Source organism: Scomber japonicus, chromosome 19, assembly GCF_027409825.1.
Source record: "Scomber japonicus isolate fScoJap1 chromosome 19, fScoJap1.pri, whole genome shotgun sequence".
NCBI lineage: Eukaryota > Metazoa > Chordata > Actinopteri > Scombriformes > Scombridae > Scomber > Scomber japonicus.
This window is the reverse complement of record NC_070596.1, coordinates 28,616,897-28,630,178: the sequence shown is the minus strand read 5'-3', so window position 1 is coordinate 28,630,178 and position 13,282 is coordinate 28,616,897. Positions and strand designations below refer to the sequence as shown.

Genomic DNA, 13,282 nt, shown 5'->3' with positions numbered 1-13,282 from the left:
GGGTATGCATTAGGGCGTGGCTACGTCCTGATTGACAGGTTGATTGACCAATATCCTCGAGATCCAGCCCTCGCAATCTCCCTGCTCCACCCATGGCTTCGCCTCATGCCCATATAAGTAGAATCTATGTTTTAATTTTTCCCAGCATGCACCTGAAATTTTCAAGATGGCGCTGCCCAGATTGGAAACTATTGGCTTCCGAGCAGCAGTCCACAAACCAATGGGTGACGTCATAGGATGTTACGTCCATTTCTTTTATACAGTCTATGGTCACTACTGATTGTGTCACATCTTGCACTGACACTGAATGTTAGGTTGTTAAATTTGGGGTGTAAAATCATCTAACATGGACATAATTCCTCGGGAGTTAAGGATCTGTTCCTCTCCAGTCCTCCCATACCTCCCAGTGAATTTCAGCTCTTCTCCAATCTCATGTGGAACCGGAAGCTCGTTGTCTTCTCCTCCAGCTGCCCCGCCGGCCGAGCCGTTCATCTGTCCCAGCTCGTTCAGGTTCAGCACTGACTTCCTGAAGTAAAACATGGACGGAATAAAACAGAATAAGGCCTCAAGCAAGATCAAGATCAAGAAATGTATTTGCCTGTGGTGCTGGTTGTTTATTCCGAGAGTCAAGTCAAGTTAAAAGACACAAGAAAGACACATAAATCTATAAAACACTTCTCTAGAAATAAAAAGGAAGTGCATAAAACCTTATATAAAGGGAAAGTGAGAATTGCACAAGTATATCAACGAAGGACAAGTCTAGCTTTAAAGTTGGAGACGTGGATATAAAATATAAAGTGTGGTTCAATGTTCGTGCCTCATGTCTGCTGATGGAACCTTCTTCGGAGGTTCGATGCGTATTTTGGGGTCCCATTCCCCCGGAGGGAGGACGATCACCTCGTCCAGAAACTCATCAACACCTGCGATCAGGTCGTCACGGTCCCTGGCTTTATACGCAACATCACTGAACAGCTGGCAGGAAATAAAGACATAGAATCAACACATTGGATATGTTTGACCCCATCTCTTTTGACTGTTCTTCCTTGCTTCCTCCTTTCCTTCCTCCCTCTTTCCTTCCTCCCTTCACTCCTAAATTCCTTCCTCTTTTCATCCTTACTCCTTTCCTTCCTTCCTTCCTTCCTTCCTTCCTTCCTCTCTCCTTACTCCTTTCCTTCCGTCCTTCCTTCCTTCCTCCCTCCCTCCCTCCCTCCCTCCTTACTCCTTTCCTTCCTTCCTTCCTTTCCCCTCTCCTTCCTCTTTTCCTCCTTTCCTTCCTTCTATCCTTCCTTCCTTCTTCCTCCATTCCTTCCACCTTTCCTTCCTCCTGCCTTCCTACCTCCTTTCCTTCCTTCTTCCTCCCTTACTTCCTTCCGTCTTTCCTCCCTCCCTCCTTTCCTTCCTTCTTCCTCCCTTCCTTCCACCTTTCCTTCCTCCTGCCTTCCTCCCTTCTTTCCTTCCATCTTTCCTCCCTCCCTCCCTCCCTCCGTCTTTCCTTCCCTCTTTCCTCCCTCCCTCTTTTCCTTCCTTCCGTCCCTCTTTCCTCCCTCCCTCTACAAAAGATATGCAGTCAAATTCATCCCAGACTACTTCCGCTAGTGGGTTGACTGATCGGATCACAATACGTCTTGGTGGTTGTTCACGTTTGTATTCAGCACTGTGTCCACTTGTGATCGGACCACCTGAGACACATGCTAATGCCAGCTGTAATCAAGGCCAATGAGTGCAGCTTATCAGAGTTATACAGTCACTTACATCATCCACCATGAGCGTAGCGATAGCTCTGCCGATCTCATTGTAGGACTTGGTTTTGCCTTGAGGACCCAGCAAGATGAAGAGGAACCTACGAGGTTAAGAGATTATGTGAGGACTCAGGAGACACACACTCTAAAGAGCGATAGTAACAGAGACGTATCAGTAATAACAGACACATACCTGGTCGGTACAGGGACCTCGGTGAGGCCTCCCAGAGTTGTGGCTTGAGCCAAACGTACGAAGGAGACGAAGGGTTTTTCCAGAAAATCCACCTCACCAATCAGGACATTGGACGCTTCGGCATCGCGAGGAATCTTCTTCATGAATTTATTCTTCAGCTGGAAGAAGAGAGAGGAACAGAAAAGGTGTGTCAGTGGCTATAATCAGATCAGGTGTCCTTTCTGTTATTCTGTATTGCTGAGGTTGTTGCTAAGGCGGTTGCTAAGGCGGTTGCTAAGGTGTTTCCACTCTCATATCTCAGATGTGATTCAGCTCCAACATGTACTGATGTGATTTATTTAAGAAGTTGAACATTTGGAGTAAAGAAGAAGAAAAAGAAGTGAAATCCTGCTACTATAGTTAGTTTATGTAGAAGCTTTGGTTGCTAAGGGCTGTGTTCCGTGGTTGCTAAGGGGGGCCTTAAAGAGACAAGAGCTAAAACAGCCTGTTAACAGCCAGCCGCTGAACTGAACGACTGCGTGAAGGACCAGTAGAAGATGAATAAGGAGTTTTTAACTGGCAATCATGCAAAGATTTGAACAGTTTCTCACAGTATTAACCCTTGTGTCGTCCTCTCGGGTCAAATTGACCCCATCTCTTTTGACTGTTCTTCCTTGCTTCCTTCCTTCCTTCCTCCTTTCCTTCCTCCCTCTTTTCTTCCTCCCTTCTCTCCTAAATTCCTTCCTCTTTTCATCCTTTCTTCCTTCCTTACTCCTTTCCTTCCTTCGTTTTGTCCTTCCTTCCTTCCTTCCTTCCTTCCTCCCTCCTTACTCCTTTCCTTCCTTCGTTTTGTCCTTCCTTCCTTCCTTCCTTCCTTCCTTCCTTCCTCTTTTCCTCCTTCCTCTTTTCCTTCCTTCCTTCTTTCCTTCCTTCCTTCCCTCCCTCCTTACTCTTTTCCTTCCTTCCTCTCCTCCTTCCTTCCTTCCTTCCTTCCTCCCTCCCTCCTTACTCCTTTCCTTCCTTCCCCCCTTCCTTACTCCCTCCTTACTCCTTTCCTTCCTTCCTTCCTTCCTTCCTTCCTTCCTTCCTTCCTTCCTTCCTTCCTCCCTCCCTCCCTCCCTCCTTCCTTCTTCCCTTCCTTCTATCCTTCCTTGACCTGAGGACAACAGGAGGGTTAAATTACACAGCACTGTGTTGCAGCTCTCTCTCTCTCTCTCTCTCTCTCTCTCTCTCTCTCTCTCTCTCTCTCTCTCTCTCTCTCTCTCCTCTCCCTCTCCCTCTCTCTCTCTCTCTCTGCACCCCTCCTTCTCCTCCTCCTCTCCTCCTCACCGAGGAAGCACGTGGCAGTGGAGTGGAGGGTGCTTAAAATTAAAATCTCTCCGTAATCTGTTAATGCTGCTTTCAGAGTCAATTCACCAACTGGTCCTTCTTTCACTCGCTGCTAACTTCTTGGTTCGAGACATTTCAATCTCACATACAGCGGCTGTGAACTAATTAACCCTTAAACAGGCAGAAGTGGAAAATTAGATGTAAAAAATCCTGACTAGTTATGCCATTTGCACCTAAAGTAAGGAATGAAGGAAGGAAAGAAGGAAGGAAGGAAGGAAAGGAGGGAAGAAGGAAGGAAGGAAAGGAGGGAAGAAGGAAGGAAGGAAGGACAGGAGGGAAGAAGGAAGGAAAGGAGGAAGGAAGGGAAGCAAGGAAGGGGGAAGCAAGGAAGGAAGAAGGAAGGAAAGGAAGGAGGGAGGGAGGAAGGAAGGAAGGAAGGAAGGAAGGAAAGGAGGGAAGAAGGAATCCCTCCGATGAAGGGAGAAGGAAGAAAGAAAGAAAGGAAGGACAGATGAAGGAAGGAAGAAAGGACAGTAGGAGGGAACATTTATCCTAACAGCTGAACTTAGATCTAAGGAAGGAAGGAAGGAAGGAAGGAAGGAAAGAAGGGAAGAAGGAAGGAAGGAAAGGAGGGAAGAAGGAAGGAAGGAAGGAAGGAAGGAAAGGAGGGAAGAAGGAAGGAAGGAAAGGAGGGAAGAAGGAAGGAAGGACAGGAGGGAAGAAGGAAGGAAAGGAGGAAGGAAGGGAAGCAATGAAGGAAGAAGGAAGGAAAGGAAGGAGGGAGGGAGGAAGGAAGGAAGTAAGGAAGGAAAGGAGGGAAGAAGGAATCCCTCCGATGAAGGGAGAAGGAAGAAAGAAAGAAAGGAAGGACAGATGAAGGAAGGAAGAAAGGACAGTAGGAGGGAACATTTATCCTAACAGCTGAACTTAGATCTAAGGAAGGAAGGAAGGAAGGACAGATGAAAGAAGGAAGGAAGGAAGGAAGGACAGATGAAGGAAGGAAGGAAGGACAGAGGAAGGACCCGGGAAGACAACAGGAAGGGTTATATGTTGTGATGTCAGATCAAAGGAAGCCGGAGGTGCCATGTCAGCCTCCGTGAACTACTAATTAAACCAGACTCAGGTCACATGTCTGCTCATTTCTGGCCTGCTTTGAAGCTCACGTCAAGATATTTACCCCGAATAACACAAACACACACACACACACACACACACACACACACACACACACACACACACACACACACACACACACACACATATATTAGATTACTGCAGGTGGTTATCATAACAATGAATGCAGCAAAATGGACCTTCTTTCCTTCCTTCCTCCTCCCTCTCTCCCTCTCTCCCTCCTTACTCCTTTCCTTCCTTCCTCTTGTCCTTCCTTCCTTCCTTCCTTCCTTCCTTCCTTCCTTCCTTCCTTCCTCCCTCCCTCCCTCTCTCCCTCCTTACTCCTTTCCTTCCTTCCTCTTGTCCTTCCTTCCTTCCTTTCTCCCTCCCTTCCTCCCTTCCTCCCTCCCTCCCTCCTTACTCCTTTCCTCCTTCCTCCTTCTATCCTTCCTTCCTTTCCTTCCCTCTATCCTTCCTTCTCTCCTTCCTCTTGTCCTTCCTTCCTCCTTCCTCCTTCCTTTTTTTCCTTCTACCCTTCCTTCTATCCTTCCTCTTGTCCTTCCTTCCTTTCTTCTTTCCTTCCTCCCTCCTTCCTCTTTTCCTCCTTCCTCCTTCTATCCTTCCTTCCTTTCCTTCCTTCTATCCTTCCTTCTCTCCTTCCTCTTGTCCTTCCTTCCTTTCTTCTTTCCTTCCTCCCTCCTTACTCCTTCCTTCCTCCCTCCCTCCCTCCTTACTCCTTTCCTCCTTCTATCCTTCCTTCCTTTCCTTCCTTCTATCTTTCATTCTCTGCTTCCTCTTGTCCTTCCATCCTTCCATCCTTCCTTCCTTCCTTCCTTCCTTCCTTCTTCCCTCCCTCCTTACTCCTTCCTTCTCTCCTTCCTCTTTTCCTCCTTCCTCCTTCTATCCTTTATTCCTTTCCTTCCTTCTCTCCTTCCTCTTTTCCTCTTTTCCTCCTTCCTCTTTTTCTCCTTCCTCTTTTCCTTCGAAAAATGAATGCAGCAAAATGAACATTCTTTCCTTCCTTCTTTCCTTCCTCCCTTCCTCCCTTCCTTCTCTCCTTCCTCTTTTCCTCCTTCCTCCCTTCCTCCCTTTCTTCTCTCCTTCCTCTTTTCCTTCGAAACCTCTGGGTTTTGTTGAAGAAAAGCATTGTGTCACTTTTTGGGGAGAGATTCAAACTATTAAGCTCAGGGAAACAGCAGCAGCTTAGAAACCTGCACGAAAACACACAATCATCATCAGTTACACACACATACACACACACACACACACACACACACACACACACACACACACACACACACACACACACACACACACACACACACACACACAGTTGAGTGAAATCCCACCTGAGCTAGCAGGCTGTGTGGATTAGAAGGATTAAGTAGTTCTCATAAAACCAGGCTCAACTTTTCATAAAACTCAAAACACAAAAACATGGAGAGAAGCAGCTAGCCGGTTATTTTACCTTCCTCCCTCCTTACTCCTTCTATCCTTCCTTCCTTCCTTTCTTCCTTCCTTCCTTCCTTCCTCCCTCCCTCCCTCCTTACTCCTTTCCTCCTTCCTCCTTCTATCCTTCCTTCCTTTCTTTCCTTCTATCCTTCCTTCTCCCCTTCCTCTTGTGCTTCCTTCCTTCCTTCCTTCCTTCCTTCCTTCCTTCCTCCTTCCTCCCTTCTATCCTTCCTTCTCTCCTTCCTCTCTTCCTCCTTCCTCCTTCTATCCTTCCTTCCTTTCCTTCCTTCTCTCCTTCCTCTTGTCCTCCTTCCTCTTCCTATCCTTCCTTCCTTTCCTTCCTTCTCTCCTTTCTCCTTCCTTTCTTCCTTCTCTCCTTCCTCTTTTCCTCCTTCGTCTTTCTATCCTTCCTTCCTTTCCTTCCTTCTATCCTTCCTTCTCTCCTTTCTCTTGTCCTTCCTTCCTTCCTTCCTTCCTTCCTCCCTCCTTACTCCTTCCTTCCTTCCTTCCTTGCTTCCTTCCTCCCTCCCTCCCTCCTTACTCTTTTCCTCCTTCCTCCCTTCCTTCTCTCCTTCCTCTTGTCCTTCCTTCCTTCCTCCCTCCCTCCCTCCTTACTCTTTTCCTCCTTCCTCCCTTCCTTCTCTCCTTCCTCTTGTCCTTCCTTCCTTCCTCCCTCCCTCCCTCCTTACTCCTTTCCTCCTTCCTCCCTTCCTTCTCTCCTTCCTCTTGTCCTTCCTTCCTCCCTCCCTCCCTCCCTCCTTACTCCTTTCCTCCTTCCTCCCTCCTTCTATCCTTCCTTCCTTTCCTTCCTTCTCTCCTTCCTCTTGTCCTTCCTTCCTTCCTTCCTTCCTTCTATCCTTCCTGTCTATTAGGACATGTGCTGCTTCATGTTGGCTGTCATCGCTGCACAGAGACACAGAGCCGGATCAATGCTGTTATTCTACCTCAGGCTAGAGGAGATGAGTTGATAACCGATCAATAGTAGATTCTACTTTGTTGTTTTTATGGGTTTTTCCTTTTTTCCTTTTATTGTAATTACTCACAAACCTCAACCACACAGACTACATGTGTCTAGATTGGATATTGGTACATATATTTTTTTACATTTATATTAAAGTATTTTGTTCTTGTGCACATTTCTCTGCACACACAGCGAGTTTCAGACCAGTGTGAGCGTCAAAGTCCGCTGTCTGGCCTTAATCAGGTCACTGACCTCATGAACTGTTTTCCCCCGTTACTCTGACTAATCTAGTTTGTCCTTTTTATACTGTCTATATATATATATATATATATATATATATATATATATATATATATGTATATATATAGTTTGTCCTGTTTTATTGTCTATTCCATTTTGACAATTTTTGAAAATATGGACTTATTTCTGATATTTTCTGATTTTTAATTTTTTAATTTTAACATTATTTGTGTTTTTTTTTTTTTTTTATATTTTCTGATTTTATTTTATTTATTTTACTATTTTCTGATGATGGTGAGATAGCTGAAAACGTTTGGTGAATAAAGTTTAGTGCCATTTTTAATTCTGATGGACCTTTTATTGTTCAGTACCATACGATATTCCTCCTAAATATAATCTAGTTTGTCATTTTTATTGTCTATTCTATTGATTTATACTTATTAATATTTTAATATTTGTAAATGTATTGCCTAAGTATGTAGTATGTAGTTACAGCGACACAATCCTGTATTGTATCATCATTATTTTGACAGTTTTTGAAAATATTGACTTATTTCTGATATTTTCTGATTTTAAATTTTTTATTTTAATATTATTTGCGTTTCTTTTTCTTTTTTTAAATGTTTTATATTTCTGATTTTCTGATTTTTATTTTATTTATTTTACTATTTTATTATTTTTATTATTTTCAATGGCTGCATTATTTACTGTGATACTCACTAGGGCAAATAATGTGGATTCATCTGCTAGTGGAAATACTCTCCTGCAAAAAAAAAAGCTACACTGTAAATAATTGCTGTAAATTTACAGCAGGATTCCAACAGTATTATCCTGTTATTTTAAAATACAGCACTTTACTGTTAACACAAACAAAATCTGTCAATTTACCGTTTTTTTTACGGAACTATAATGTATACCTAAAATACAGCACTTTACCGCTAATAAATCATCCAAAGTATCTAAACTACAGTATCATGCAGTATTTTTTGAATTCTGGGAAGGGCAATTCACCTGAACAGCACATGTGAAGCTGGGTCTGCTATTTTCTTCATCCATCCCCATCTTGCTAATTATTTGGTGAGTAGCAGTTTTATTTAATCTATAAATCAAAGTATATCAGTGATGTTTAAAATTTGTTTACATTAGCCTACTGAATATGTGCACGTCATGATAGAAGGATTCAGCAGCAGGATTCAGCAGCTAGCTAGAATTTCATAGATGATTGCCAAATAATCAGACAACACAAGGAACTCAATCTAAATTAACTAACCACAAGTATTTATTTAGTAAGGTTAGATACTTTCAGGAATACCTGTAGTTTTTCTTATCTTTTAGATGAAATGCTATTGTCCATCTACATTTGCTGCCTTTTATTGTGTTAATCTGAGTGAGTGACACAACTTGATTTTTACACAGTGTTTGAAGAAATACTATAATTTTTCAGATGCTTCATTGGAATAAACCCTGAGAGAGGCACCAAGACTGGACGGGGCAAAGTCTTATCAAAGAAAACTGGCAAAGTCACCAGCAAAAAGACTACACCAGTCAATCCACATGTATCCACTCTGCTGCGGAGACTCATGGACTTTCAGTGGGACTTCATTTAAAATGGTGAGATTACTCAATCCCATTACTCACATATATTTATCAAAAACTATCTTGTGTCATCCCTTTAACTCTTTCTTCATCTCAATCTAATCCTCCTCTCTTCTTCTCTCTCCCTGATAGAGTGTCAGGGCTTAGGATATTTTTTCTTTGGATTTTTATGTTCATAGTTCACATTATGATAACAGGGAATGAGGGGTACACACGTTCATTGTGTATGTGAGAAAATGCAGTGAAAATTATTTTCTCTCTCTCTCTCTCTCTCTCTCTCTCTCTCTCTCTCTCTCTCTCTCTCTCTCTCTCTCTCTCTCTCTCTCTCTCTCTCTCTCTCTCTCTCACAGTCTTCAAAGTCTTCAAGTGGGCCTTACTGTAAGTCATTCACTAACTCACTCCCCTGCCATCGCCCAATACTTTGACTTCTACACTTAACAATGTGCCTTATAACAGCTTGAACATACATTTAAAATTTGGACATGATGTAACATGTCTGGTGGTGTTCATTGTATTTTTATTTTTATTTAAACTGTTTTTGACAGATGGCATTATATAGACAGAATATTTTTTGTTAAATGAACTTTTTATTTATTATTTGTGCCACTGATTTAATGCTGGACAATATATTCAGTACATTGAGATGTTACATGATATAGGGTAAAGGGAATTTGTGTTCTGTTTCTGAACCTACACAAGTGTTTGAATGCTACAGGTTGAGTTCAAGACTTGGGATATTTTTCTTTGGATGTTTATGTTCATAGTCCACATTACGAAAAGTGGACATGAGGGGCACACATGTCTTAGAGTTTTGTTGTTTTTAATTTTATGTTTTATGTATGTATGATGTAGCTGAACTGTCTGTAACTTTAGGTAATCCACTAAACTGTTATGTTCTGGTCACTTGGTTTATATTTTTCAATGTATTACGTCAAAAAAGTGCCATGTATTGCACCATTTTCAGCAAAAAGCCAAAAGTTTTGAGAGAGAAGGCTCTGTATTTTTTGGTTTTGTTTGCACTTGTTTAAACATGCAATTGTCCTGCATGTGCAGTTTATTAAAATAAATAGTAAAGTGCAATAAGAAGCTGTGGATTGTTTTCTTCTCACATTGCAATTACATGATGAAAAATTAGCTCTGTTCTTGATTCACAAAGCACATTTTGTTGTGATTATACTTTAGATTTTGTGAAGACTGACAATGTATTTTTAAACACGTAGGTTAACTGTAAAATATTGTGAAAGTAATTTTAAAAACGGTCCATGCTGTATTTTTCATTAACAGTATAAAACTGTAAATTTTAGCGACAGTAAAAAAATGTTAATTTTACAGTAACATAATGGCAACCCAGCTGCCAGTAGTTTACTGTTTTTTTACAGGAACGTAATAAAAAACAGGTTCATGCTGTATTTTTCATTAACAGTATATAACTGTAAATTTTAGCGACAGTAAAATAATGTTAATTTTACAGTAACATGATGGCAACCCAGCTGCCAGTAGTTTACTGTTTTTTTACAGGAAAATTTTTAACAGTGTATGATATCCTCCTGATTCTTTAAAAAAAATGGGTGGAGTAAAATATTGAGATATGGACCAGAACCTCGGTTTGGGGTTTTAATGAGATTAGCTGACAATAAGAAATATCATCATCTTTAGTCCTCAGTATAATCTTGTGAATCCTTTATAAGGAAATATAAAAATGCTCATAACTCAACACACGAGCAACAGTAATGAACATTTACCTGATCTGTGCTCGGCGTGTCTGAAATGTCATTCATGCTTCGGCTCTGGGAAGGATCTGTAAATGAAACACACACATTTGATATGTGAAACACACAACACGCCATCCTAAGCAATAAAGACAGGGAGGGGAGGAGGGGGGGGGGGTGGTTCAGAGGTCGAGTTTTACTGTTATAACTGAGCAAAGATCCACATTTGTTCCAATTGAAGGTTTTTAACTCTTGTGTCGTCCTCCCGGGTCAAATTGACCCCAACTCTTTTGACTGTTCTTCCTTGCTTCCTCCTTTCCTTCCTCCCTTCTCTCCTAAATTCCTTCCTCTTTTCGTCCTTACTCCTTTCCTTCCTTCCTTCCTTCTTTCCTTCCTTCCTCCTTTCCTTCCTTCCTTCCTCCTTCCTCCTTTCCTTCTTCCTCTTGTCCTTCCTTCCTCCTTTCCTTCCTCCTTTCTCTCCTAAATTCCTTCCTTTTTTCGTCCTTACTCCTTTCCTTCCTTCCTTCCTCCTTACTCCTTTCCTTCCTTCCTTCCTCCTTCCTCCTTTCCTTCCTTTCTTCTTTCCTTCCTTCCTCCTCCCTCCCTCCTTACTCCTTTCCTTCCTCCCTCCCTCCCTCCCTCCCTCCCTCCTTACTCCTTTCCTTCCGTCCTCCCTCCCTCCCTCCTTACTCCTTTCCTTCCTTTCTTCCTCTCTTCCGTCTCTCCTTCCTCTTTTCCTCCTTCCTCCTTTCCTTCTCTCCTTCCTCCTTACTCCTTTCCTTCCTTCCGTCTATCCTTCCTTCCTTCCTCCTTTCCTTCCTTCCTTCCTTCCTTCCTTCCTTCTCTCCTTCCTCTTTTCCTTGACCTGAGGACAACAGGAGGGTTAAGAGCAACAAAGGGTGCATTCAAGGTTGTTTGTTCCAAAATATGTGCGAGAGCGTTCCCAAGACCAATTGTTTCAGTGGAGGATTAAAGTTTAATGACTTTCTTTCCTCCTCAAAGCAGATTTGGGAACAAATAAAACTGAACACAGAGTGAGAACAAGAACAAACTATGTAGAGCCCTCCCCAAAAAAAGAAGAAATCCTTTTATAATCCCCTTCATTCATATAGATTCAGAGAAGAATAGGGGGCACACAATAGGACCGAAATCTCTTAAATAAACACACATTATATCCAACACTTTATATTTATGTAGCAAAATGCAACCTGACGTATTGAAATCATGCAGTAGCTCAGGAGTTAGCTGTTAGCTGTTAGCTGTTAGCTGTTAGCTGGGATACGTGTTGATTAAAAACAGAGAAAGTAAAGCAAATAAAGCAAAAGAGGAAAAAAAGCAGTTTTTAATGTGAATCAGTGGTGGAGGAAGAACTCAGAGCCTTTACTGAAGTACTGTTACATGTTTAACCCTCAAGGAGTCAAGTCAAGGAAGGAAGGGAGGAAGGAGGAAGGAAAGGAGGAAAGAAGGGAGGCAGAAGGAAGGAAAGGAGGGAGGGAGGAACGAGGGAAGGAAGGAAGGAGGAAGGAAAAGAGGGAGGGAGGAAAGGGGGAAGGAAGGAAAGAAGGAAGGAAGGGAGGAAGAAGGAAGGAAAGGAGGGAAGGAGGAAAGAGTGAAGGAAGGAAGGAAGGAAAGGAGGAAGGAAGGGAGAAAGGAGGATGGAAGAGAGGAAGGAAGGGAGAAAGGAGGATGGAAGGGAGGAAAGGAGAGAGGGAAGGAAGGAAGGAAGGAAGGGAGGAAGGGTAGAAGCAAGGAAGGAAGGAGGGCGGGAGGAAAGAAGGAAAGGAGGGAAGAAGGCAGGAGGAAGGAAAGGAGGAAGGAAGGGAGGCAGAAGGAAGGAAAGGAGGGAGGGAGGAAAGAGGGAAGGAAGGAAGGCAGGAAGGCAGGAAGGAAGGAAGGAAGGAAAGAGAGACGGAAGGAAAGAAAGGAGGGAAGAAGGAAGGGAGGAAGGAAAGTAGTAAGGAGGGAGGGAATGAAGGAAGGAAAGGAGGGAGGAAAGTAAATGCACTCTATTACTTTCCACCACTAGTGTTTATATAGTAATAGACTTTTTTTTAAAGTAGTGTGTGTGTGTGTTTGTGTCTATGTGTGTGTGTGTGTGTGTGTGTGTCTATGTGTGCATGTGTGTGTGTGTGTGTGTTCAGACTCACGCAGTCGGCCAAGGCTGCTTGACTGCCGAGTGCGGAGGTCTTCTGTGGAGTGGTGGATCCCAGAAGCTGAACTAGTACTACGACTCAGATTAGTCTGAGGACTACGGTCTGACAGAGCAGCAGCAGCAGAAGAAGAAGAAGAAGAAGAAGAAGAAGAAGAAGAAGAAGAAGAAGGAGAAGAAGAAGAAGAAGAAGCACAGAAGAGACGATGTTTAGAGAGAAGGAGGAAGGGTGAGGATGATGTTAGAAGCTTCAGATCAAGAAAGAAAGATGAGAGACAGAATTTTGGCGATTGGTTAAAAAAAATGGATTCATAAATAGATTCAACCTTCCTGTCGTCCTCCCTCCTTCCTTCCTTCCTTCCTTCCTTCATTCCTTCCTTCCTTCCTTCCTTCCTTCTTTCCTCCTTCCCTCCTTCTCTCTTTCTTACCTCCCCATTACCTTCCTTTTTTCCTCCATTCCTCCCTTCCTTTTTCTTTCTCTCTCTCCGTCCCTCCTTCCTTCTTTCCTCCCTGCCTCCTACCTTCTTTCTCTCCTCCCTTCCCATCTTTCCTTCCTCCCTCCCTCCTTCTCTCCTTCCCTCCTTCATTCCTTCCTTCCTCCCTCCTTGTCTCTTTCTTTCCTCTCCATTACCTTCCTTTTTTCCTCTCACCTTCTTTCCTTCCTTCCTCCCTTCCTCCTTCCTCTTTTTATTTCTCTCTCCCTCCCTCCTTCCTTCTTTCCTCCCTCCCTCCTACCTTCTTTCCTTTCCTCCCTTCCTTCCTTCCTTCCCTCTTTCCTTCTTTTATCCCTCCTTTCCTTCCTTCTTCCTCCCTTCCTTTCTC

The 13,282-nt window shown here is 43.0% G+C and overlaps 1 protein-coding gene across 1 annotated transcript in view; it reads right to left on the bottom strand.

Annotated features, from left to right (window-relative positions):
- The window catches only part of LOC128379909 (electrogenic sodium bicarbonate cotransporter 4-like), a 41,953-nt gene that overhangs the window by 18,905 nt on the left and 9,766 nt on the right, over window positions 1-13,282 (bottom strand). The window contains exons 6-11 of the mRNA XM_053339548.1: window positions 12,459-12,566; window positions 10,345-10,400; window positions 1,933-2,090; window positions 1,753-1,840; window positions 818-972; window positions 401-526 (exon numbers count right to left, since the gene is read on the bottom strand). Of these exons, the coding sequence (XP_053195523.1) occupies window positions 401-526; window positions 818-972; window positions 1,753-1,840; window positions 1,933-2,090; window positions 10,345-10,400; window positions 12,459-12,566 (691 nt within the window). The remainder of the gene's footprint in view (window positions 1-400; window positions 527-817; window positions 973-1,752; window positions 1,841-1,932; window positions 2,091-10,344; window positions 10,401-12,458; window positions 12,567-13,282) is intronic.